Genomic DNA, 26,981 nt, shown 5'->3' on the forward strand with positions numbered 1-26,981 from the left:
ACATTAGAAGTGAGGGTGTTTGCTGTGATGGCAGTGTGCACATCGTTAGATAATAAAGCTAACCATGTAGGTAGAAAACTGAATGCCACACAAACAATGATCAATGACTATTTTCAGTAAAGTGAAAGGCTAAACTGTCTACACTTGTGGTGAACCCTCATTGATAGCAATGACCAGAAACTTCATAGAACCATAGAACACTACAGCACAGTACAGGCCCTTCAGCCCTCCATGTTGTGCCGACCCATATAATCCTTAAAAAAAAAGTATTAAACCCACACTACCCATAATCTTCCATTTTTCTTTCATCCATGTGCCTGTCCAAGAGGCTCTTAAATACCCCTAATGTTTTAGCCTCCACCACCATCCCTGGCAAGTCATTCCAGGCACTCACAAACGTTTGTGTAAAAAACTTACCCTTGATGTCTCCCCTAAACTTCCCTCCCTTAATTTTGTACATATGCCCACTGGAGTTTGCTATTGGTGCCCTGGGAAACAGGTACTGCCTATCCACCCTATCTATGCCTCTCATATTCTTGTAGACCTCTATCAAGTCCCCTCTCATTCTTCTATGCTCCAAAGAGAAAAGTCCCAGCTCTGCTAACCTTGCTTCATATGAGTTGTTCTCCAAACCAGGCAACATCCTGGTAAATCTCCTCTGCACCCTCTCTATAGCTTCCACATCCTTCCTACAATGAGATGACCAGAATTGAACACAATACTCTAAGTGTGGTCTCCCCAGAGATTTGTAGAGTTGCAACATGACCTCCCTACTCTTGAACTCAATCCCCCTGTTAATGAAGCCTAGCATCCCATAGGCCTTCTTAACTACCCTATCGACCTGTGCAGCGACCTTGAGGGATGTATGGATTTCAGCCCCAAGGTCCCTTTGTTCATCCACACTCTTAAGTAACTGACCATTAATCCTGTATTCAGTCTTCTGGTTTGTCCTTCCAAAATGCATCACCTCACGCTTGTCCAGATTGAACTCCATCTGCCATTTTTCTACCCAACTCTGCAGCCTGTCTATATCCTCTTGTAACCTTCGACAACCTACAGCTCCATCCACAACTCCTCCAATCTTCGTGTCATCCGCAAACTTACTCACCCATCCTTCTGCCTCTGCATCCCGGTCATTTATAAAAATCACAAATAGCAGGGGTCCCAGGACAGATCCCTGTGGCACTCCACTAGTCATGAGACAATCACATAATTGCTGCACTACCAGTAGCCAGAGGCAAGTGATTCACTTTCCTTACACACAATACTCTCCCCTATAAAGGGTGTGGCAAAAATACCACCCCAGAATCTCTACATCATCCACCACCATGGATGACGTGTGCACCAATAACAAGATGCAATAAGCATTACACTGAATTCTTCAAAAGAATCCTTCAGTTACATAAAATGACAGACAGCAGCTGCATGGGAACACCGCCACATTCAAGTCAGGCCCCATCCTCACCTCATAATATATCAGTGTAATCCAAAGCTGGGTCAGAATCCCAGGACTTTGCAACTTGTTAGACCACAGCAATTCAAAGCAATCATCTTCTTAAGGAGAATTGGAGCCAAGCAACAAATGCTGATGGTCTTGCCAGCAATGCCGATGGTCATGACTAAGATCAAAACACTTGAATAGAATGGTGTTTAATGCCACCAAATGGAGAGGCAGTGGATGTCATTTACCTGGATTTTCAGAAGGCTTTGAAAGGTTGCCACACGAGACTGCTTAACAACATAAAATCCTATGGCGTTACAGGAAAGATACTGCCATGGATAGCGGAATGGCTGACAGGTAGGAAACAACAAGTGGGAATAAAGGGGGCCTTTTCTGATTGGCTGCCAGTGACTAGTGGTGTTCCTCAGGGATCAGTATGGGGACTGCTACTTTTCACATTGTTTGACAGTGATTTGGATAATGGCTTTGTGGCAAAGTTTGTGGATGATACGAAGATAGGTAGATGGGTAAGTCATGCTGAGGAAGCAATGCAATTGTAGCGGGACTTAGACAAATTGGAGAATGGTCAATAAAAGAGGCAAATGGAATACAGTGTTGGGAAATGCATGGTAATGCATTTTGGTAAAAGGAATAATAGTGCAGGCTATTGTTGAAATGGGGAGAAAATTCAAACATGGGAAGTACAAAGGGACTTAGAAGCCCATGAGCAGAAGGTTAATTTATAGGTTGAGTCTGTGGTAAAGAAGGCAAATACAACATTGGCATTTATTTCAAGGGGAATAGAATATAAAAGCAAGGAGATAATGCTGAGCCTTTATGAGACACTAGTTAGGCCGCACATGGAGTACTGTCAACAGCTTTGGGCCCCATGTCTCAGAAAGGATGTGCTGTCATTGGAGAAAGTCTAGAGGAGGTTCACGAGGATGATTCCAAGAAAGAAGGGGTTAACATATGAGGAGTGTTTGGCAGCTTTGGACCTCTGCTCACTGGAATTTAGAAGAAGACAGAGGGGAGGAGGAGGATCTCATTGAAATCTACTGAACGTTGAAAGGACTAGATAGGGTGGATGTAGAGAGGATATTTACTCTAATGGTGTATCCAGAACTAAAGGGCACAGCCTCAAAATTGAGGGGTGACCTTTTAGAACAGAATTTTTTCATCCAGATAGTAGTGAATGTGTGGAATACCCTGTCACAGACTGTGGTGGAGGCCAAGTCCATGGGTATATTTAAAGCAGAAGTTGATAGTTTTCTCATTAGTCAGAGCATCGAAGGATATGGCAAGAAGGCAGGTGTACAGGATTGAGTGGAATTTGGGATCAGCCATGATGGACAGAATAGTCTAATTCTGCTCCGCTGTCTTATGGTTATGGCAACAAGTCCTTCTCAGCACATCTCAGCAGCGGAATCAAAAAAACAATGCAGGAGGAAGTCATACAATAACTAGTACTCACATGTTCTTGCACATGCTTTTTGAAAGAGGGTTTATCAGGTACAATGTAGTCCTTTTCATGGAAAGCATGCAGCAGCAAATATTCATTCCTCTCAGAACGGCCACCCATTAGTGTACGCGACTAAGAGAAATAAATTAACATTTAAAGCACATTATTCATCAATAATAAAAGTCATTTGCTACCAATGTAACTCGTTTCCTTTCATGGTTTATTGGTAACATTCATAGAATCATCAGCAGTGTAACCTTTATTAGTGATATCAAAGAGTATTCCCCACATTTTAATCAGGATTTGGTAAAATTGTCAAGAAATTACATAAAACAATATCTTCCCTTACTCAGTGTCACACTGGATGTGCTAGTGTAAGTATGTGATAAATTAGTAAACCCTTCACTCTAAAAACATTGAAAACCTACAATACAATACAGGCCCTTTGTCCCACAATGCTGTGCCAAACATGTACTCTTGAAATTACCTCAGGTTACCATAGCCCCCTATTTTACTAAGCTCCATGTACCCATCCAGGAGGCTCTTAAAGACCCTATTGTATTTGCCTCCAACACCGTTGCCAGCAACCCATTCCATATACTCATCACTCTCTGCATAAAACACTTAGCTCTGGCATCTTCTCTGTACCTACTTCCAAGCATTTTAAAACTGTGTCTTCTAGTGTTAGCCATTTCAGCCCTGGGGAAAAGACTCCGACTATCCACACGATCAATGCCTCTCATCATATTATACACCTCTATCAGGTCATCGCTCATCCTCCATCACTCCAGGAAGAAAAGGCCACGTTCACTCAAACAAGTCTCATAAGGCAACATCCTTGTAAATCGCCTCTGCACCCTTTCCGCATCCTTCCTGTAGTGAGTTGACCAGACTGAGCACAGTACTTCAAGTGGGTTCTGACCAGGGTCCTGTATAGCTGTAAAATTCACCTCTCAGCTGTTCAACTCAATCCCACAGTTGATGAAAGCCAATGCACTGTATGCCTTCTTAACCACACAGTCAACCTATGATGTCCTATGGACTTGGACCACAAGATCTCTTTGGTCCTCCAAACTACCAAGAGTTTTACTAATTATACTATATTCTGCCATCATATTTGACCTACCAAAATGAACCACTTCACACTTATCTGGGCTGAACACCTTCTGCCACTTCTCAGCCCAGTTTTGCATTCTACTGATGTCCCACTGTAACCTCTAACAGCCCTCCACACTATCCACAATACCCCCGACCTTTGTGTCATCAGCAAACTTACTAACCCATCCCTCTACTTCCTCATCCAGGTCATTTATAAAAATCACAAAGAATACAGGTCCCAGAACAGATCCCTGAGGTACACCACTGGTCACCAACCTCCATGCAGAATATAACCCGTCTACAACCACTCTTTGCCTTCTGTGGGCAAGCTGATTCTGGATCCACAAAGCAAGCTCCTCTTGGATCCCATGCCTCCTTACTTTCTCAATAAGCCTTGCAGGGGATACCTATCAAATGCCTTGCTGAAATCCTTATACACTACCTATGCTGCTCTACCTTCAGCAATGTGCCTAGGCACATCCTCAAAAAAATTCAATCAGGCTCATCAAGCACGACCTGCTTTTGACAAAACCATGCTGACTATTCCTAATCATATGTTATGTCTCCAAATGTTCATAAATCCTGTTAAGAAACTACAAGGGTAAAAAGACCCTAATGGGAGTTGCATACAGGCCTCTAAACAGGATGTGGAATGCAAATTACAACAGGAGACAGAAAGGCACTTAAAAAGGGCAATGGTACGATAGTCATGTGGATTTCAATATGCAGGTACCCATCCAGGAGGCTCTTAAAGACCCTACCATATCTGCCTTCACCACCGTCGTAGGTAGTACATTCCACGCACTCACCACTCTCTGCATAAAAAACTTACCCCTGACAGCTCCTCTGTACCCACTTCCAAGCATCTTAAAACTGTGCCCTCCTGTGTTAGCTATATCAGCCCTGGGGAAAAGCCTCTGACTATCCACATAATCAATGCCTCTCATCATCTTAAACACCTCTATCAGGTCACCTCTCATCCTCCTTCGCTCCAAGGAGAAAAGGCTGAGTTCACTCAACCTATTCACATAAGGCACGCTCCCCAATCCAGGCAACATCCTTGTAGATATCCTCTGCACCTTTTCTATAGTTTCCACATTCTTCCTGTAGTGAGGTGACCAGAACTGAGCACAGTACTCCAAGTGGGGTCTGACCAGGGTCCTATATAGCTACAACATTACCTCTCGGCTCTTAAACTCAATCCTACGATTGATGAAGGCCAATGCACCATATGCCTTCTTAACCACAGAGTCAACCTGCATAGCAGCTTTGAGTGTCCTATGGACTCAAACCCCCAAGATCCCTCTGATCCTCCATACTGCCAAGAGTCTTACTATTAATACTGTATTCTGCCATCATATTTCACCTACCAAAATGAACCACCTCATACCTATCTGGGTTGAACTCCATCTGCCACTTCTCAGTCTAGCTTTGCATCCTATTGATGTCCCGCTATATCCTCTGACAGCCGCCCTCCACACTATCCACAACACACCCAACCTTTGTGTCATCAGCAACTTTACTAACCCATCTCTCCACCTCCTCATCCACATCATTTATAAAAATCACAAAGCAAAGGGTTCCCAGAACAGATCCCTGAGGCACACTACTGGTCACCAGCCTCCATGCAGAATATGACTCATCTAGAACCACTCTTTGCCTTCTGTGGGCAAGCCAATTCTGGATCCACAAAGCAAGGTCCCCATGGATCCCATGCCTCCTTACTTTCTTAATAAGCCTTGCAAGGGGTACCTTATCAAATCCCTTGCTGAAATCCATATACACTACATCTACTGCTCTACCTTCATCAATGTGTTTAGTCACATCCACAAAAGTTTCAATCAGGCTCGTAAGGCACAACCTGCCTTTCACAAAGCCAAGCTGACTATTCCTAATCATATTATGTCTCTCCAAAATGTTCATAAATTCTGCCTCTCAAGATCTTTTCCATCAACTTACCAACCACTGAAGTAAGACTCACTGGTCTACAATTTCCTGGGCTATCTCTAATCCCTTTATTGAATAAAGGAACATCTGCAACCCTCCAATCGTCCAGATCTCTCCCATCCCTATTGATGATGCAAAGATCATAGCCAGAGGCTCAGCAATCTCCTCCCTCAACTCCACAATAGCCTAGGGTACATCTCATCCAGTCCCAGCGACTTATCCAACTTGATGCTTTCCAAGAGCTCCAGCGCATCCTCTTTCTTAATATCTATATGCTCCTGTAAGTCATCCCTACAATCACCAAGATCCTTTTCCATAGTGAATACTGAAGCAAAGTATTCATTAAGTACCTCTGCTATCTCCTCTGTTTCCATACACACTTTTCCACTGTCACATTTGATTGGTCCTATTCTCTCACATCTTATCCTCTTGCTCTTCACATACTTGTAGAATACCTTGGGGTTTTATTTAATCTTGCTCGCCAAGGCCTTCTCATGGCCCCTTTGGGCTATCTTAATTTCATTCTTAAGCTCCTTCCTGTTAGCCTTATAATCCTCTAGATCTTTATCATTACCGAGTTTTTTTGAACCTTTCACAAGCTTTTCTTTTCTTCTTGACCAGATTTTCAACAGCCTTTGTACACCATGGTTCCTGTACCCTACCATCCTTTTGTCTCATTAGAACGTTCCTATGCAGAATGCCACACAAATATCCCCTGAATATTTGCCACATTTCTGCCATACATTTCCCTGAGAACATCTGTTCCCAATTTATGCTTCCCAAGTTCCTGCCTGATAGCCTCATAGTTCCCCTTACTCCAATTAAATGCTTTCCTAACTTGTCTGTCCCTATCTCTCTCCAATGCTATGGTAAAGGGGACAGAATTGTGATCACTATCTCCAAAATGCACTCCGACTGAGAGACCAGACACCTGACCAGGTTCATTTCCCAATACCAAATCAAGTACAGCCTCTCCTGTTGTAGGCTTATCTACATATTGTTCTGCTCACAGTGAGTTCCCCAACTCTAGTATCTTTACAACTTCCTCATTCTGACACTCCATAATGAGCCCCTTTCCTCTCCCAACCAGCCCACTTCAGATTATGAGGGACATGATGGGGGACCAAGTTGCAAGTGAAGTGCAAACCAAGGTTGACAGCAACATCCCAGAACTAAGTAATGAACTTAAGTAAACCACGGGAGTGGAACAGGAAATAAAAATTCTTCTCAGGATCTGTTTTATTATCATTGACACAAAGTGTGAAGATTATTACTTACAGACAGCAGCAGAGTGCAAGACACAGGAAATTACTACAAGTTACAAGAAAAGAAGGTAAATGAGTAGTGCAAATGAGGAATAGTGAGTTCATGGACTAGAAAACTAGTGAGGTACTTACTAAATGGAATAACAGGCCCTGCTGAATTAATAAATTCAATGGACAAGTGTGGGTATCAGTGGGACAAAATGATGTGATAGTTGATGTATTGGAAAGCTAACTGTCCATTAGACTAAAAACAAGTCACTGAACACAGGAAGCAACAGTGGCTGGTCAGTGCCAAAATACAAACAACATGACAACCAAGAAGGTTGCAAAAGAAAGTTTCAAACAAAAGAGTATTTCAGTGGATGTAAAACAAGAACCATTCGGAGCCAGAATGAGCCAGGTCAGAAATTTCAAACTTCAGCAGAATCAAAAGCCATTTGAGGGGGAAAACTGAAAGCCTAAAAAGGACAGAAAAGCTAAGCCTCGCAGAGTTTGGGATAAACAGACTGAGGAGTGCAACAACTGCAGAGACCTGCAGCTATATTGTGTCAGCAGACATCCACAATGGACTTAGTCACTACAAATATTGATACAAAAATCCAATTATAAAAGTAAGATCAAGGTAGATTGAAAACAAACATCATAAAAACTGTGCATAAATAACATTTGTAGGGTTCCATAAGTAGTAAGATAAATCATTTTTAAGTTAAATGAGGTACATTTAAAAAAATTCGTTGAGATGTTAAGTTGGTCATTGTATTAAGATTGGTGTTGTTGGGCAATAACATTAATAGGCTTCAGCTTTGGTAAATTTTGATTACCATATGATGATGATAGAACTATATACTCAAACAGCCAAGTGCAATACCGTATAACCAAAGTTCTCCTTGGTTCTCCTTGCAAGGGCAAACTCCCTCCACATTGCAGGGAAACTACTGCATATTTCATCACACAGCGAATTATACATGTGCTGACTGTAGGATTTACAGTGCATCTAGCATAGCCTTACACACAGGTGAAATACATAGATCAGTTTACAATATTGAATGTTGATGTACAGTAGCCAAGAATATTTAAAACTTTGGGGAAAAGAAGTTAGGTTGTTGGCAGATTGTTTTAATATTTCAACTTGAAACAATTAAAAACTGACTTTTAAAAGTAAAACCACAGTTACATTGATAAAATTGGTAAGAGTTTAGCAATGGCTTCAATATCATAATTCACTAATATTACATTACCATGACATTTCCAGCAATGCTAGTTATCTGCAGAGCTAAAGGGAGCACATTGAGTTCACACATAATCTGCAGGATGTATTTTGCATCCATCCAGGTATTCTCAAGTAGATGCATGAGTTGTTGAGAGTCACTGGAGGAACAGAGCAAAAAGTTAAAACCATCACAACATACAGCAACAGATACGAGCAACACTAGCTTGCTAAATTAGCTTCTTGCAACAATTTCAGTGCAAGTTACTGCCCTGGGGCTCCAGTAATTCCTTTCAGCCCTGATCACCCATGCCATCTATCTAGCAACTGCGTGTTCTCCCTGTGAATGTGTCGGTTACCTCTGGGAGTTCCATATCCCAAAGGCAGGTGGGTAATGCATCTAGAGACAGGTGAATGGGCTTGTGGTTGTGCTGCAAGGCTGCTACCTTAAAAAGCACGATTAGTCTGGAGTCAATTATAAAAGAAGAAATTACGACACATTTGGATGGCAGTAGAAAGATCAGTCCGAGTCAGCATGGAGTTATGAAGGGAAAATCATGCTTGACTAATCTTCTGGAGTTTTTTGAGGATGTAACTATGAAAATGGACAAGGGAGAGCCAGTGGATGTAGTGTACCTGGACTTCCAGAAAGCTTTTGGTAAAGTCCCACATAGGAGATTAGTGGGCAAAATTAGGGCACATGGTATTGGGGGCAGAGTACTGACATGGATTGAAAATTGGCTGGCTGACAGAAAACAAAGAGTAGCGATTAACGGGTCCCTTTTGGAATGGCAGGCTGTGACCAGTGGGGTACCGCAAGGTTCAGTGCTGGGACTGCAGCAGTTTACAATATACATTAATGACTTAATTGAAGGGATTAAAAGTAACATTAGCAAATTTGCTGATGACACAAAGCTGGGTGGCAGTGTGAAATGTCAGGAGGATGTTATGAGAATGCAGGGTAACTTGGACAGGTTGGGTGAGTGGGCAAATGTATGGCAGATGCAGTTTAATGTGGATAAATGTGAGGTTATCCACTTCGGTGGCAAGAACAGGAAGGCAGATTACTATCTAAATGGAGTCAAGTTAGGAAAAGGGGAAGTACAACGAAATCTAGGTGTTCTTGTACATCAGTCGATGAAAGCAAGCATGCAGGTACAGCAGGCAGTGAAGAAAGCTAATGACATGCTGGCCTTTATAACAACAGGAATTGAGTATAGGAGTAAAGAGGTCCTTCTGCAGCTGTACAGGGCCCTGGTGAGACCCCACCTGGAGTATTGTGTGCAATTTTGGTCTCCAAATTTGAGGAAGGACATGCTTGCTATTGCGGGAGTGCAGCGTAGATTCACAAGGTTAATTCCCGGAATGGCGGAACTATCATATGTTGAAAGTTTGGAGCAACTGGGCTTGTATTTACTGTAATTTAGAAGGATGAGAAGGGATCTGATTGAAACATATAAGATTATTAAGGGATTGGACATGCTGGAGGCAGGAAGCGTGTTCTCGCTGATGGGTGAGTACAGAACTAGAGGCCACAGTTTAAGAATAAGGAGTAGGCCATTTAGAACAGAGGTGTGGAAAAACTTTTTCACCCAGAGAGTGGTGGATATGTGGAATGCTCTGCCCCAGAAGGCAGTGGAGGCCAAGTCTCTGGAAGCATTCAAAAGAGAGTTAGATAGAGCTCTTATAGATAGCAGGGTCAAGGGATATGGGGAGAGGGCAGGAATGGGGTACTGATTGTGTATGATCAGCCATGATCACAGTGAATGGCTGTGCTGGCTAGAAGGACCGAATGGTCTACTCTTGCACCTATTGTCTATTGACTTTATTCTGCATTTTTTTAATCCTATCCCATCAGAGTAGTTTCCAGCCATTTGTATTCTCTACAAGAATGCCGTTAAGACAGCATGATCCAGTATGTTCCCGCTAAATGGACAAGATGTATTGCAAGAACCAAATAATTGGACTACTTTTCAAGCAGCTAGTATCTTCATTCAGAGCTTCAGCTCAAAGTGCTCTTCACCAATTTTTTTCACTATCAGAGATACATCAACTGCATCCCAGTGCAGCCCCCTCAACATCAGTGAAACCCACACAAACTGGAGGGTTCACCTAGTTGAGGTCTTTCACTCCATCTGCTGTAACAGCCTAGTTTCCCCTGGCAGCCAATTCAATTCCACTTCCCATTCCCACACTGACATGTCTGTCCACAGCCTCCTCCACTGCCTTGCTGAGGGCTAACACAGATTGGAAGAGCAGCACCTCACACTCATATCCAGTTTTGACAGTCTCCAACATGAGGAAGGCACAAGTTCTCTGACTTCCGGTAACCACTCCCCTCTGTGCAAATACCCAAACCGTTCTGCCCTTTTACCCCTTCTCTTTCCCCTCACGACCTTCCTATCACGTACACCTTCCCCTGTCTGGATCCTCACCTCCTTCCTTTTACTCTATGGTCTGCTGTCCTCTATTTGAATTCTTTTTCTTTTTTAGCCGTTTGCCTCTTTCACCTATCACCACCCAGTTCCTAACATCAATGCCTTTTATTCTGGCTGGTTTCCTCTTTCTTTCTAAGTGGAGGATCTCAGTCTGAACCATCAACTGTTTATTTCCCTCCATAGATGTGCCTGACCCGTTATGTTTCTCCACCATTTTGTGCATTGCTACAACTGCATCACACTTTGTCATCTGTAACGAAGGAGGGAGAAGAGCAATGAAATTCCCACTTCAAGTCCATTTCAGACCGGAATCATGATTGGACAAAGGATGCTTTCAATCATATCTGAAGAGTTGAAATCTGATCTTGCAATTGTAAGGCAATTGTAAGGCCCAAGTTAAGTGCCCTCTCCTTCTGCCCTAGACTTCATTATACTGGAATTTGGCATGCAGTCAAAACTCTCACTTACAAACAAGACAAATAGCCCCCACCTGTAAAAATTCTGAATATTTTCGGCAGGAATGACGACCCTCTCAGCTTTGAGGATCTGGTGGACCAGTTCAGTTAGGCTGTAGCTCTTGCAGCGGATTAACTCTTTAGCAGAAATTTCAACGTCACAAATCAGCCTACCACAAGCTGCATTCTTCTCTGCAAACCCTCCACGACCCTTTAATAAAACAGTAATGGCAAATGGAATCATTGAGCGGAAGGTCAGCTCTGCAAAAAGAAAATATCAGTAGGCCAATTGGTTTGGAGGATCTGGAACCTCTGCCCACCCCCCACCCCCACCCCGAGTACAGTCAATGAAGCAATCACACTGAGTTCAGGGCCAAAGTACTTTTACTATAAAACCCATTCCCACTTCAGAGATATGTTGCTCCAACTGAGTTGACACACAGGGCCCCGCAATGAGACTCAGTCTGGCAGTGCTTTATATTTTCATTTAAGCAGCTGCTTGTTTTGTTGATGGGTCTTGTTGCAAGAAAGGTCATCCAGCTGAAGTCTGCAGAATTCCTTTTGCCTCACGCAAGAGGTTCATTCTGTCAAGTGGAGGACAGAGAGAGAACTGAACAGAATGCCTGTGCTCATGCAGCAGGCCGGTGCAGAGAGACAGTTTTAATAACCATCACTGCAGTACCTTGAATCTGAACTGGCTCATCACCTTATTTACAAATAAGCTAATGGAACTTTAATAAACCTGAATTCAAATAAAAGGGCACACTTTCCCCAAAACACCATTTGTAACTTTGACATCCACTATCATGTGATGGGATTTTATAATGTCAGACCCCTGACCACTGAGAAACTCTGGCCAATATGAAGAAACTGACCACCACCACAGATTAGATCTGCTGGTAACTGGCTGTTGCCTCAGACTGCCTGCTTTACTTCTATGCGATACGGAATCAGCCTTTCTCACAGACAGAAAAAAAAACTGAATCAGTTGGTCACTTCTTGAGGAGTTAGGGGAGGAGTTACAGGATTTATTTTCCATCCCTGATTGTCCACAAACTCAAGAGGAAGTCAAAGAGTAACTTACTGCCCTCACTGTTAGAACCGAACTCGGTTAATTTCTCTGATAATGTTACCATGAATACCAAAAAATTCTCTACAAAGATCCAGTTCAACATATGGTAACACACCTGTGATGTAACAGCTTTATTAACACAGTAAATTCTCTCAAGTAATTGTAATTAGCTATCTATTAAAAAGAAGCAGCACTTTAATGCATACTAGAACTGCACTAAGCCTTATTGAACAATTCTTATAACATTTACTATACTTATTCTCACAATTTAACATTAAGGGTGTCATTGTACAGACTGCTAATTTTGTTTTTTAAATGTAGCTCTGATGACAAGTGTTTTCTCTTTCACTTTGCATGTGGGATAATACTTAACATTCACAGGTCACATATAGTGTGGGTTTCCATTAGAGTGGTAATGGCATTCCATTATTTAGTCTGTTAGCATATATCAAAAGCATAATGACTCTGGGTTAAAAGCATTTTTACCAATATATGTGGCAATCTACTTCCATTACTTGTGCACATTGCTGTTTAAACATAACAGTAACTTCATTTCTTTTATTGTCGCTCCCTGGCAGATTACGAATTCCTCATTTTGAGAAAGCCAGACATGCCTTACCCCAAGTTTAGGCATTGCAGATCTCCTCAACCGACCAATCTTTGACCAGTGAGGAACTTTGCAGCTATTAATTCTTTGTAGCAGAACGTCAAGATCAAATCCATAAATATCATGGCCCTGAAAGAAAGTACGCACAGATGTTAAACACGTTGTTCAACAACAAGCAGAGACAATAACCGAGATTATGCTTAGAAAGTATTGGTGATATCATGAAATGCTGCTCAAGACCAAGAAGGTTGGGCTTCCCACGATAACACAGAAGAGTTACATTCCAACTCACCTTAGAGTGCAGTGATAAGCGTGCAAACAACTGCAATGTAAGAGTGCAGCGACGGAGTGCAAACAACTGCAATTCCCCCTATGCTCATAAACAATCTACAAGAAAATACAAGATGCTGAGGATACTCAGCAGGTTGGGCCACATCGGTGGGAAGAGAAATGGAGTCAATGTTTCTGTCAGGAAGCAGACAAAAGCAGCTCATTAAGCTTTAGGGAGAGCTGGGGGGGTGGTGAGGGGATATCTCTGATAGGGTAAAGCTCCAGCAACTTAGAGTTGTTTTGTTCTTAGAAACATAGAAAACCTACAGCACAATAGAAACCCTTCGGCACACAAAGCTGTGCCGAACACGTCCTTACCTGAGAAATTATCTAGGGTTACCCATCGGCCTCTATTTTTCTCAGCTCCATATACCTGTCCAGGAGTCTCTTAAAAGACCCTATTGAATTCGCCTCCACCACTGTCGCTGGCAGCACATTCCACACACTCACCACTCTCTGCGTAAACTTACCCCTGCGTAAACTCTCCTCTGTACCTACTTCTTGCAGTTAATGAGCTCTTTCTGTCTCCTTCTTTTCTCACAAAATGTGACCTCTTTTTCTCTTTCCACAGGTGTGGCCTAACTGCAAAGTTAACAAGACCTTGATAGGAATTGCATACAGACCTCCAAACAGTAGTAACGATGTGACCTACAGATTACAACAGGAAATAGAAAATGCATGTCAAAAGGGCAATGTTACAGTAGTCATGGGGGACTTCAATATGCAGGTAGATTGGGAAGATCAGGTTGGTGCTGAATTCCAGGAGGGGGAATTTCTAGAGTGTCTGCTGAATGGCTTTTTAGAGCAGCTCGTAGTTGAGCCCACAAGAAGATCAGATATTCTGGATTAGGTGTGTGCAATGAACCAGGATTGATTAGAAAGCTTATGGAAAAAGAACTCTTAAGGACAAGTGACCATAATATGATCAAATTCACCCTGAAATTTGAGAAGCTAAAGTCAGATGTATCAGTTTTAGAATGGAGTAAAGGGAATTATAGAGGCATGAGAGAGGAGTTGGCCAGAATTGATTGGAAAAAGAACATTTGCAGAAATGTTGGCAGAGCAGAAATGGCTGGAATTTCTGGAAGCAATTCACAAGGCACAGGTATATATAAATCCCAAAGAGGAATAAGTATTCTAAAAGGAAGATGATACAATTGTGACTAACAAGAAAAGTCAAAGCCAACATAAATGCCAAAGACAGGACATATAATAGAGCAAAAATTAATAGGAATTTAGAGGATTAGAAAGCTTTTAAAAACCAACAGAAGGTAACTAAGAGTCATTAAGGTAAAGATGGAATATGAAAATAAGCCAGCCCATAATATTAAAGAGGATACCAAAAGTTCCTTCAGATAACATGAAGTGTAAAAGGGAGAACATAAGAAATAGGAGCAGGAGCAGGAGCAGGCCAACCGGCCCACCGAGCCTGCCCCGCCATTTAAAAATATCATGGCTGATTTGTCCATAAACACAGCTCCATCTACCTGCCTTTTCCCCATAATCCTTAATTCCTTTACTATGTAAAAACCTATCTAAATGTTTCTTAAATATATTTAATGAGGAAGCCTCAACTGCTTCCCTGGGCAGAGAATTCCACAGATTCACCATTCCCTGGGAAAAACTATTTCTCCTCATCTCCGTTCTAAATCTTTTCCCCTGAATCTTGAGGCAATGTCCCCTAATTCTAATCTCACCTATCGATGGAAACAACTATCCTAATTCTATCTTATCTATCCCTTTCAAAATTTTGTACCTTTCTACAAGATCCCCTCTCATTCTTCTGAACTCCAGAGAGTATAGTCCCAAGCGACTCAATCTCTCCTCATAGGTTAACCCCTTCATCCCTGGAATCAACCTGGTGAACCTCCTCTGTATTACCTCCAAAGCCAGTATATCCTTCCTCAAGTACAGAGGCCAGAACTACACACAATACTCCAGGTGCGGCCTCACCAGTACCCTGTATAGTTGCAGCATGACCTCCCTGCTCTTGAATTCAATCCCTCTAGCAATGCCAACATTTCATTTGCCTTAATAACCTGTTGTATCTGCAAGCCAACATTTTGTGATTCATGCACAAACACTCTCAAGTCCCTCTGCACAACAGCATGCTACAATCTTTCACCACTTAAATAATAATCTGCTCTTCTATTATTCCTTCGAAAGTGGATGATCTCGCATTTGCCAATGTTGTATTCCATCTGCCAGACCTTGGCCCACTCACTTAACCTATCTATATCCCTCTGTGGACTCTCCACATCCTCTGTACAATTTGCATTTCCACTCAGCTTAGTGTCATCAGCAAATTTTGATACACTACACTCAGTCCCCTCTTCCAAATTATCAATGTAAATGGTAAACAGCTGTGGGCCCAGCACTGACCCCTGTGGCACCCCACTCACAACTGACTGACAATCAGAGAAACACCCATTTATACCAACTCTCTACCTTCTATCGGTTAACCAATCCACTATCCATGCCAATACACTTCCTCCGACTCCATGAATCTTATTTATAAGTCCCTTGTGCAGCACCATATCAAGCACCTTCTGGAAATTCAAGTATATGACATCCACCTGTTCCTCTCTATCCACCGCACTCATTATGTCCTCAAAGAACTCCAATAAGTTTGTTAAACAGGACCTGCCCTTTCTGAATCCATGCTGTGTCTGTCTAATGGAACCACTCCTTTCTATATGTTTCACTATTTCTTCCTTAATGACAGCTTCAAGCATTTTCTCGACTAAACACGTTAAGCTAACTGGCCTATAGTTGCCCATCTTTTGCCTACATCCTGTTTTAAAAAGTGGTGTGACATTTGCTATCGTTCAATCTGCCGGGATCTGCCCAGAATCTAGAGTTTTGATAAATGATTACCAATGCATCTACTATAACTTCTGCAATTCCCTTAGCACCCTGGGATGCATCCCATCAGGACCAGGATACATCTACTTTCAGGCCCTCTAGTTTGCTCATCACTATCTCTTTAGTGACAGTGATTTTATCGAGGTCCTCACTTCCCATTTCGTCCATAACATCCTTCTTTGGCATATTAGACGTGTCCTCCATCGTGAAAACTGACACAAAATAGTCATTCAATGCCTCAGCTATTTCCTTATCACTTAATATCAATTTCCCTTTATCGTCTTCCAAGGGACCTATGTTGACTTCGGCACCCTCTTCCACTTTATATACTTATAGAGACTTTTACTATCTGTTTTGCTGGAGGGATTGAATTCAAGAGCAGGGAGGTCATGCTGCAACTATACAGGGCACTGGTGAGGCCGCACCTGGAGTATTGTGTGTAGTTCTGGCCTCTGTACTTGAGGAAGGATATCCTGGCTTTGGAGGCAGTGCAGAGGAGATATCAGCCCAATGGAAAATGATGCTGGGGAGATAGTGATGGAGGACAAGGAAATGATGGACAAACTGAGCAAGAATTTAGCATCAGGCTTCACTATGGAAGACACCAGCAACATGGTGGAAGTTCCAGGCGCCAGGGGCATGAAGTGTGTGATGTTACCATAATTAGAGAGATGGATCTTGGGAAGCTGAAAGGTCTGAAGGTGGTAAGTCACCTGGACCAGATGGTGTACACCCCAAAGCTCTGAAGAGGTGGCTGAAGAGATTGTAGAGGCATGACTTTTAAGAATCACTAGATTCTGGAATGGTTCTGGAAGACAGGAAAATTGCAAATGTTCAAGAAAGGAGAAAGGAAACTATAGGCCCGTTAGTTTAACCTCAGTGGTCAGGAAGATGTTGGGAGTCAATTACTAAAGATGAGATCTCAGGGTACTTGGAGGCACATGACAGAATAGATCATAGTCATCATGGTTTCCTCAAGGGAAACTCTTACCTGACAAAGGAGAATCAGTTCATGTTGTGTGCTTGGAATTTCAAGGCAATTGACAATTCTTAACAAGCTACGAGCCTGTGGTATTACAGGAAAGATTTACAGTATGAATAAAGCAGTAACTAATTGGCAATAGGCCAAGAGTGGGAATAAAGGGAGTCTTTTGTGACTGGCTGCTGGTGACCAGTGGTGTTCCATAGGGGTCTGTATTGGGACATTCTTTTTATATTATATGTGAAAAATTTGGATGATGGAATTGATGGCTTTGTTGCAAAGTTTGCAGACGATATACAGATTGGTGGACAGGCAGGTAGTTTTGAGGAAGTAGAGAGGCTACAAAAGAACTTGGACAGATTAGGAGAATGAGCAAAGAAATGGCAGTTGGAATACAGTTTTGGGAAGTGTAGGGTCATGCACTTTGGTAGAAGCAATGAATGGGTTGACTATTTTCCGCATGGAGAGAAAATACAAAAAACGGAGACGCAAAGGAACTTGGGAATCCTTACGCAGATTTCCCTAAAGGTTAACTTGCAGGTTGAGTCTGTGGTGAGGAAAGCAAATGCAATGTTAGCATTCATTTCAAGAGGACTAGAATATAGAAGCACTTGGAGTATTGTGAGCAGTTTTAGGCCTCTTAGAAAGGATGTGTGAAAACTGAAGAGGTTTCAAAGGAGGTTCACGAAAATAATTTCAAGATAGAATGGCTTGTCATATGAAGAGTGTTTGATGGTTCTGGGCCTGTATTCACTGGAATTCAGAAGAATGAAGAGTGACATCATTGAAAAGTATCAAATGGTAAAAGGCCTTGATAGAGTGAATTTGGAGAGGATGATTCCTATAAGACCAGAAGGCACAGCCTCGGAATAGTGGGGCGTCCTTTTAGAATGGAGTTGAGGAGGAATTTCTTTAGTCAGAGAGTGGTGAATCTGTGTAATTCTTTGCCCCAGGCAGCTGTGGAGGCCAAGCCTTTATGCATATCTAAGGTAGGGGTTGATAAGGTACTTGATTGGTCAGGGTTTGAAGGGATACGGGGAGAAGGCAGGAGATTGGGGCTGAGAGAAAAATTGGATCAGCCTTGATGAACTGGCAGAGCAGACCTGATGGGCCAAACAGCCTAATTCTGCTCCTATATCTTACGGTCTCATGGTATTTGAAGCATTTTCTTCATTCATTTTAGATTTACAGCATTTGCAGTATTTTTGAGTTTCACATGAGTGATCACTGCTGGCTCCAGCAGCTCCACTAATTTCAATGAAGAACAGCTGCATGGGTAAGGAGCACTGCTCAATTAATAGTTCTTAAATTTAGGTTATGTACATGTTCTAAAGAGCTTTTAATTTGGCAATTTTAAAGATGAAAATTAATCATTTTTGTAATCTTGAATAGCTTTCAATGTTGCTGAATGTTAAAGACATCTGAAAACATTCAACACCTTGTGCTTAGACATTTGCCGTAAGTAGGGCAGTCCATTGGATGTCAAGAATTTTTTCTTTGGCGAGGCTTGTTAAGTCCCTGCAAAGTGATTTACATTGAGAAAGGGATGATAAGAAGCAGCATGACAAGACAGTTCTACTTAATTAAACTAAGTGCAGTCAACGGGTGTGTGGCGCATGGCCAAGTGATTAAGGCGTTGGACTAGCAATCTGAAGGTCGTGAGTTTGAGCCACAACCGAGGCAGCAAGGCATTTAACCACACCAACTCTAGTCCACCCAGCTGAAAATGGGTACCGGCAAAATGCTGGGGGTTAACCTCGCGATAGACTGGCGTCCTATTGGGGGGGGGGGGGGGGGGAGTCTCATACTCTCAGTTGCTTCACACCATGGAAACCGACATAAGCACCGGCCTGATGAGCCTATAAGGGACAGACTTTAACAGTCAGTGGGTGAGCAAGCAGCAACCATGGGCAACTTGCTTGTGAACCATAAGGAAGCAATAAGGAACAGAAGCAACAGAAGGCTAATTGGTCCCCTGAGCCTACTGCACCCTTAAACAGGATCGTGGATGGCCCAAATTTAGCCATTTTCTCTCTCTCACCCCATCCTTCTTAATGTTCAAGTGACTGTCAAACAAATATGTCTAATGGCTCCATCTCCACAGTTCTCTGTGGTAGAAAATTCCAAAGAGCTAAAACTCACTAAAAGAAGCAAAACCTTGTCATTTCTCTCTTCAACAGCCATCCCTTATTCTGAAATTCATCTATTTATATCAGTCACTAAAGGATTTCAATCACAAGGAGTGGTCATTTTGAAAAGATGCTACAACCTGTGAAAAACAAGTCATAGGAGGATAACAGAATCTGGGAAGTACTTGTGGGGTTTGGAAGGATGGGTAAGATGGCAGAGATGTGAAGACTAAAGGTCTTTCGGAATAATTGGGGTGGGAAATTAATGATATTGTTTCATTTACAATTTTATTAATCTTAATCTAAGTTTATCATTAACCATGTTAATTGGAAATCAGACCTGATAGGATGTATGTGAATAAAAACCAAAGGCTTTTCAGCCTTCTGTAAACCAATCAAAAACGGCATTCACCAGAAAATACATGCATGACTGCTGCTCATTTCCCACATTACCAAGAATAGTATGACTCAATTTGGATAGATTTTTTTGTCAATTTATGCTAAACTTTAAACCAAATGGGGTCACAATGTTCTCAAATTCCATAAATAATTATGATGAATTAAGAACATAATAATCAGAAGCAACTTTAAAAAAAGCAGTATTAAAGTCATTCCAAAAAAGACAAATGGTATTTTTGTTTTAAATTCAAGGCAAGTCCAATTGAATTTGTTTGGCCTACACACACTTGTACAAATGGAGGTGCTGAAAAGGCAGCAGTCCAGAACTTGGGAATGCTTTATGCACAGCAGTTCAGTGGTAAATATATGTAATAAAATCTCCACATTTTTGCAATTAAATGTTCACGGTGGTGACTACACTTTGTTCTGGTAGCTGTGAGCTTTCATTTTTGTGATTCCACGGGGCAATCTTCGACGATATTACTGAAGATTTCAACTCACCACAAGGACATCAGGGTCAATTTTATGAACCTTTGCCAAGAAGAAGCCCAAGAGAGTCCTTTCAGTAGCAGCAATCTCAACTTTGGCATTCTGAAATCAATACATAAATCAGTTCAAGGCCTAATTAAAGAAACAACTGCTTTTTGACTAGAATTTAAACAAATTAACTTATCCTCTCCACCCTATCACTCGTCATTGCTAAACCTTCAGTTGAAATGAACATTTACTTGGAGAGCCTAAGTAATCATTAGAAACTCACGCAGTTTAAGATTTCCTGAGTGCAGTCTACTGTTACTTTTGATGCATCCAGTACACATCTGCAATTGTTCAGAAGAAATCCTTTTCACCTCAAAGTATTTCAAATATTCTTAACCATTACGTGCATTACTAGCAAGTTCAATTATCTGATAGTGCCAAGTCTTTCAAGGGAAGTGCATACTCATTTAGAAGATTTGCTTCTTCATTTGAAAATAGCTTATTTGATAAAGGTTGATATGGCTGAAGGATTGAGGCTGAAAATCCATGTTCTGGATGTTGCTACAATCAGTAAAATGTACCAATAAAATCTAGGTAACAAAAAAAATTAGCTTTTTTTAAAAAAGCCAAAAATAAGTTACTTCAACTCAATGCCATCCAAGCCATATAAACTAATATTAAAATTTAAAAACGTGTCATGGTTCTGCAGGAAATGAATTAAGGATGAATTAGTCACTATAATCATTTGAAACTCAGTTGCTCGACAATGATACAAAGCGTAACTAAAACTTCAAAGTAAATTTATTATCAGGGTACAGATATGTCACTGTATATAACCCTGAGATTCATTTTCTTGTGGGCAATCACAGTAAATACAAGAAACAACAGAAAAATTGAAATCTACTGGATGTCCATTTAACGTGACACAAGTGTTGCTTTGTCAAAGACCACCCCACAGTTTAATTCTCTTATTCAAGCTAAGCAACATCAGCCTTCACAATGAATCTTTTAAAAATAAAATTCAGTTTTAACTTCCATATATTTTAAATGTAGAGTCTTTTTATTTAATGTGTTAATAAAGAAGCAGATATTAATATAACACAATTTTTAAAAAATATTTTGATAACTGTATCTAAATACAATTGGTTTCCTTTGTAATCCTAGGTATTTTATTATATATATTTAAATACGCTCTTCTGTGAAGGGGGTCCATAGGCATCACTGGGCTGCCAAAGGGGTCCATGGCATTAAAAAAAGGTTAAGAACCCCTGGTCTAGGGATTTATAATATCTGGCAGAACAAATTACAATTCACATCTTTCCTGAAGGACTAAAGCAGTTAAAACTATTTTGAAAAGGGTACCGATTAGACTTGGTAAATTAACTAACAGTGAGTAATTACTCTTTACATTATCTTGACAATGCTAAAAACAAACAAGAACTTCCAACTGAAAATATTCATCTGTTCTCTTATTTTTTAAATTATTTTTATTACTTATTATTTTCACAATACATGAAAGTCTGCCAAATAGCTTTCATCTCTGCCATAAAGAAATATGAAGTATCTACTAATTTACTTGCCCCTCCATCATGAAGAATTTCTAATTGGGCATATTATTTAAATTTGGCACAAATATTCTCCATTTGCCTAGTTTGTCTTCCCTCCAGAAAAAAAAGAGTATTCTGTTATCCCTCTGAGGAACTTAGCAGCTGAATCTCACTAGCTTTCCAAACCAGTATCAAGAGACTACAGCACTTGGGGAATGCTCCACTTAGTCTAGTGGCATTACATTATTACCGGATATGACCACATTTGCTTATTTCTTTCAATCTTGGTAAGTTATTGCCTGTCCAAATGACTCATCCAGATGGTGATGGATGAGAAGATACCTTTCCAATGTACAAAGCTCAAATCCACATAAGGCAGTTCAGGAAAGATAAGCAATTTTATTTTCACTAATAGCTTCACACATTTGTTCAATTAATTTTTTTTTAAGATGGTAATTATCTGGACCAGTTTAAATCCCATTAACACATTCAAAATGCTTACAAATAGAAAAAAAAGCATAATTTTTGTACAAGAACTGGAATAAAAATTCCCTTTTGGTACCACCATGTTAATAAATTTTACAATAATGATAGTGGCAGAGAGATATTACTCACTTTTCTTGTCAAAGCCTCCCGGAAATCATAAGGAAAAATGCAGTCACTAGGCTTGGTAACAGCTAGAGAGGAAGGAAGCATTAACATTTTAACATGGTTTTCAGCACAGACTTCCTTATTATGAGTATGATTAATAAATGAATAGGAAAATCAAAGAACTGCATTCTCTACTGATGCACATATCCAAGCTCAACACTCCTGAAGATACCAACACTCAGGACAATGACCAGCTTCTACCATTAGCTATTTTAATACGGATGCAATTTAAATAGATGCATCCTTATAAAAAAACATCTCTAAGCCTTCGAAAACACCTACCACAGAAATGGGCCTGGAATGGAGGCTGGGGAGCTGCTTTGTCCAGAGGAAATTGGTGATGAACTAAAGCTGCCAAGGCTACAATCTGGAACAGAAGATGATGATATAAATGGACCCGTTCAGCAGTATTACCATCTCTTTGAATTATAGATGGCTGTGTTGTAAATCACAGTTAAAACCCTTAAGCTTTGCTTTGCCCGTGATAGATTTTAATGATGCACACAAATTACTCAGAACATCTGACTGAAGAAGAATCCGATGTTAAGACAAGCAAGGTTTCATTACTAAAGCTATACTAAGTCAGCATCAAATATTTGTCGAAAGTTATCACTGGGCTCGATATAACATGCAAATCCAGTTTAAACTTAAGTATTAAGTTATCTGTGGTACCATTCTCACATACAAAAAAGGTTCAATCCCACTCCAAACTTCAACATAAAAAAATCTAGGCTGACACTTCAGTGCAGTGCTGAGAGAGCATGGTCTTTCCAGTAAATGATTATAAAGTAGTCCCATCTCAAGATAGATGCAAAAGTTCTCAAAGAACCATTCCAAAACGACGGCATTCACCAAATTGCACCAATATCTTCATACAAGCATACGAATTAAAACAGGAATAGGCCACTCAGCCCTTGCAGCATGCTCTGTTGTTCAATAAGATCATCACCGGTCTACTTGCTATTTTATTGCATCTTCACATTCCCACCAACCACACGTACCATTTCAACCCTTGCAATATGAAGAATCTATCAAATCCTGCCCCAAAAATATTGTTTCTGCCATCCTATGAAGAAAGATTTGCAAAGACCTCTGGAAAAGAGAACTGCACCTCTTATGTCTTTAATGGGTAACTCCTTGTTTCTAATGTTGCCCCCAGACAAGGAGGCATAGTCTTCACATCCACTCATCAAGAACCATCAGGTCTGGTTCAATCAAGAATCCTCTCACTTCAGTGGAAGCAAGCAAGTCTGTCCACCCTTTCCTCACAATGTGAATCTCAATTAACATCACAAAAGGGAGGGTCTCTTGTCAATGTCACAAGGCTGTTCGTGGGACTTCTCTGCAAATTAGCTGCCATGTTTCCACCATACACAGCGGATGACATTTCAGAAATAATTGATTAGCTAGGAGCACTCTGGGATGACCTAAGGCCATGAGTATGTCAAATAAATGCAATTCTCTTAGCACCATAACCTCGTTTTACTTATTATCCAAACTGCCCAAAACCAATTGTCAGCCCAGTCAACTGAGTTTCGCATGGAGACTTTAGCCCCATGTATTCAAATGCAAATTTACAGAATAAAGCAATGGCTAACAAAATTGTTGGACCAGAGTCTCCATGTATCCGTACTATCTTATGTGGCAACATAGTTGTTTTCTTTATTGATAGAGAATTTGCACTAAGCTAAAATATTTCTGAACAAAGGCCATTCTTTTCATATTTGGAATACTGATCCACAACTCAAACCGACTACAATGCAAACCATTGTGATGTCATTTTTTAATGTAGTGAACTAATCTCTAAATCATTCTTATTGACCCATCGGTCTTATTAATGAAATGCCAAAACTGTTAGCCTTAAGAATTCGAGGCTGGCAAAAAAAACCATGGTTAATCGTCATACATTTTCCATCAAAACACAAGCTCGACTTACCTCATTCTGATGCGTTTTGGCATTCTGCACGGTTTTCATGCTGATCGACATCGTAATTAGAGGAGGTGGCGCCATGTCCTTTACCACAGTCAGGTGATCAGGTTTCAGCACCACAGCCTCCACTTTGCACCAACTCATAGATTGATTGGGGAGTTCTAAAAAGAAGACAGCACTGGGATTTATTTAGTCAGAGCACCCAAATTAAATTTCAACATAACATGCACGTATGATCTTTCTGCAGGTGACTGAGCCAAACTGATTTCCATGCACTTTTAGACTCGCTACATTATCTGATACTGTTATGATTCTCACTCCTCGGGTACTACTCCACTCTCCCCCAAAATCACGGCCACCGCAGAAAAATCCAAAGTCCCCTATCAATCTCACTGAACCAGGGAAACTTTATATCAGCAGGAAGCCAACAGAAAGCAAGGGGGGGGGGGGTGGAAGGTGCACTTAGTGATAGGTTGGAGATGGTGAAAGTCACATGGAGGATATAATGTTCAGGATACAAAAGCTCGAGGGGTGGTAACTAAGGACAAGCGACAGGAGGATGGGGTGAAGGCAGATGTGCAGGAAATGGAGTTACAGGTAAGGGCAGCATCATTGGTAGTTTAAGGAAAACCCCATTCTTTGAAAAAAAGAAGAAGACATCTCAAATGTTCTAGAATGGAAAGCCAATCCTGAGGTGCAGTGGAGACAGAGGAACTGAGGCAAGAGTGGCAGGGTGGTGAGAGGTATAGTCAAATCACAATCAAGAGAAAATCTGCAGATGCTGGAAATCCGAGCAACACACACACAAAATCCTGGAGGAACTCAGGCGGCCAGGCAGCATCTATGGAAAAAAGCGCAGTTGATATTTCAGGCCGAATCCCTTCCACAGGACTGGAGAAAAAAGGCTGAGGAGTAGATTTAAAAGGTGGAGGGGAGAGGAGAGAGAAACATCAGGTGATAGGTGAAACTAGAAAGGGAAGGGATGAAACAAAGAGCTAGGAACTTGATTGGTGAAAGAGACAGAAGGCCATGCAAGCAAGAAAAAAGTGGGGAGAGGAGCACCAGAGGGGGGTGATGGGCGGGGAAGATTACATGAGAGAGGGAAAAGGGGATGGGAAATGGCGAAGGGGGGTGGGAGGTATAGTCAAAATAACTAAGAATCAATAGGTTTGTAAAATATATCTGTGGATAGTCTCTCTCCAGAGATGGAGACAATGAGATCAAGAAAAGGGAGGGAAGTATCAGAGATGGACCAAGTACACTTAGGGGTAGGAAGGAAGTTAGAAGCAAAGTTGATGAAATTGCCGAGCTCAGCATGGGTGCAGGAAAGAGCACCAACAAAAAAGATGGGGAGTTTTAACTGTAGGCTTGGACCATGGACTGCTCCATGTAGCTGATGAAAAGGCAGGCATAGCTGAGACCCATGTGGGTGCACATGGCTACACCTTTTGTTTGGAAAAAGTAGGAGAAGCAAAAAGAGGAATTGTTAAGGCTAAGAACCAATCCCACCAGATGGAGAAGGGTGGTGGAGGGGAACTGGTTAGTCTGTTGTCCAGAAAGCAGAGATCTTTAAGGTCTTCCAGATTTTGGGGAGGAGGGAGGGGAGGGGAAGAATGTTTTGGGGCAGGACATGCATTGTGAAATGTTATCTGGGCCGGGGAACGGAAAGTGACTGAAGTGGTGGAGAGCAGGTGAAGTGCCACAGATGTTGGTAGGAAGGGACTGAACTGAGGAAGATGAAATGGATTTGAGGTGTGCAAACTCAAGTTCCTTGGGGCAGGTGCAGGCCTACCAGGACAGTCAAGTTTGTGGATCTTAGGTAGGAGGTTGAAATGAACAGTGTAGGGTACTATGGGGTTGGTGGTAGTGAATGTGAGATCTCCAGAGACTATAATGTTGGTGATGGTGCAGGAACCAATAGATTGTTGCTCCTTCGTGGGGTCTTGTGCAAGGGGCAAGAGGAAGTGGCTTCAGCAAGGTAGAGTCAGTTTGCCAGACTATAATTGCGGGTTTGATGGTGAGGTTAGAATTGGTGCAGAGAGTGAAGGGTAGTGCATTCAGAGGGTGTGAGGCTAGAATACAAGAGAGGATGAAGTCGAGATGGTTGAATGGTTATAGAAGAAAAGATCCAGAGTGGACAGAAGTCCGGAGAGGGATATCCAAGAAGAAGAGGAGGGTTACAGAACTCAATATGCCATAAGTGGCAGGGTCTCCTGGTGGTTAGCCATTTCAATTTGAATTCCCATTCTGACAAGTCTGAACATATTTGTATGTGGACTTGAAGAACAATGTCTTCACAAGGTCTCAAACCAAATACAGGAAGACTGGGTTAGATTTTTCTCCACTGACGCAGATGGTGACAAGAGACAGGATCTTCTGGTGGCTACCCATTTTAATTTGACTTCCCATTCCAACATGTTTGTCCATAGTCTCTACTGCCACGAGGAGGGAAAACTCAGGTTGGAGGAGTAATAACCCGCATTCTGTCTGGATAGCCTCCAACGTAATATCATGGACATCGATTTCTTGAACTTCTGGTAATTTCTCCCTGAAATCCCCCCCCCCCATCTTACTCCTTTCCCCTTCCCCAGCCGAACCTCTTACTCTGACCTACCCCCTTCTTTTCCAGTCAGTCCTGATGAAGAACCTCAGCCCAAAGCATCAACTCTTTATTGCACT

General features: G+C 41.5%; 1 protein-coding gene across 2 annotated transcripts in view; it reads right to left on the reverse strand.

The window, feature by feature from the left end:
• pola1 (polymerase (DNA directed), alpha 1) overlaps positions 1-26,981 on the reverse strand; it is a 291,471-nt gene that overhangs the window by 211,919 nt on the left and 52,571 nt on the right. For both annotated transcript variants that reach the window (XM_059966177.1, XM_059966176.1), the window contains exons 15-22: positions 24,309-24,463; positions 22,655-22,739; positions 22,337-22,398; positions 20,199-20,288; positions 13,005-13,121; positions 11,349-11,524; positions 8,452-8,581; positions 2,916-3,035 (exon numbers count right to left, since the gene is read on the reverse strand). In XM_059966177.1, coding sequence (XP_059822160.1) covers positions 2,916-3,035; positions 8,452-8,581; positions 11,349-11,524; positions 13,005-13,121; positions 20,199-20,288; positions 22,337-22,398; positions 22,655-22,739; positions 24,309-24,463 — 935 coding nt within the window. The remainder of the gene's footprint in view (positions 1-2,915; positions 3,036-8,451; positions 8,582-11,348; positions 11,525-13,004; positions 13,122-20,198; positions 20,289-22,336; positions 22,399-22,654; positions 22,740-24,308; positions 24,464-26,981) is intronic.

Source organism: Hypanus sabinus, chromosome 4 (assembly GCF_030144855.1).
Source record: "Hypanus sabinus isolate sHypSab1 chromosome 4, sHypSab1.hap1, whole genome shotgun sequence".
Lineage (NCBI taxonomy): Eukaryota > Metazoa > Chordata > Chondrichthyes > Myliobatiformes > Dasyatidae > Hypanus > Hypanus sabinus.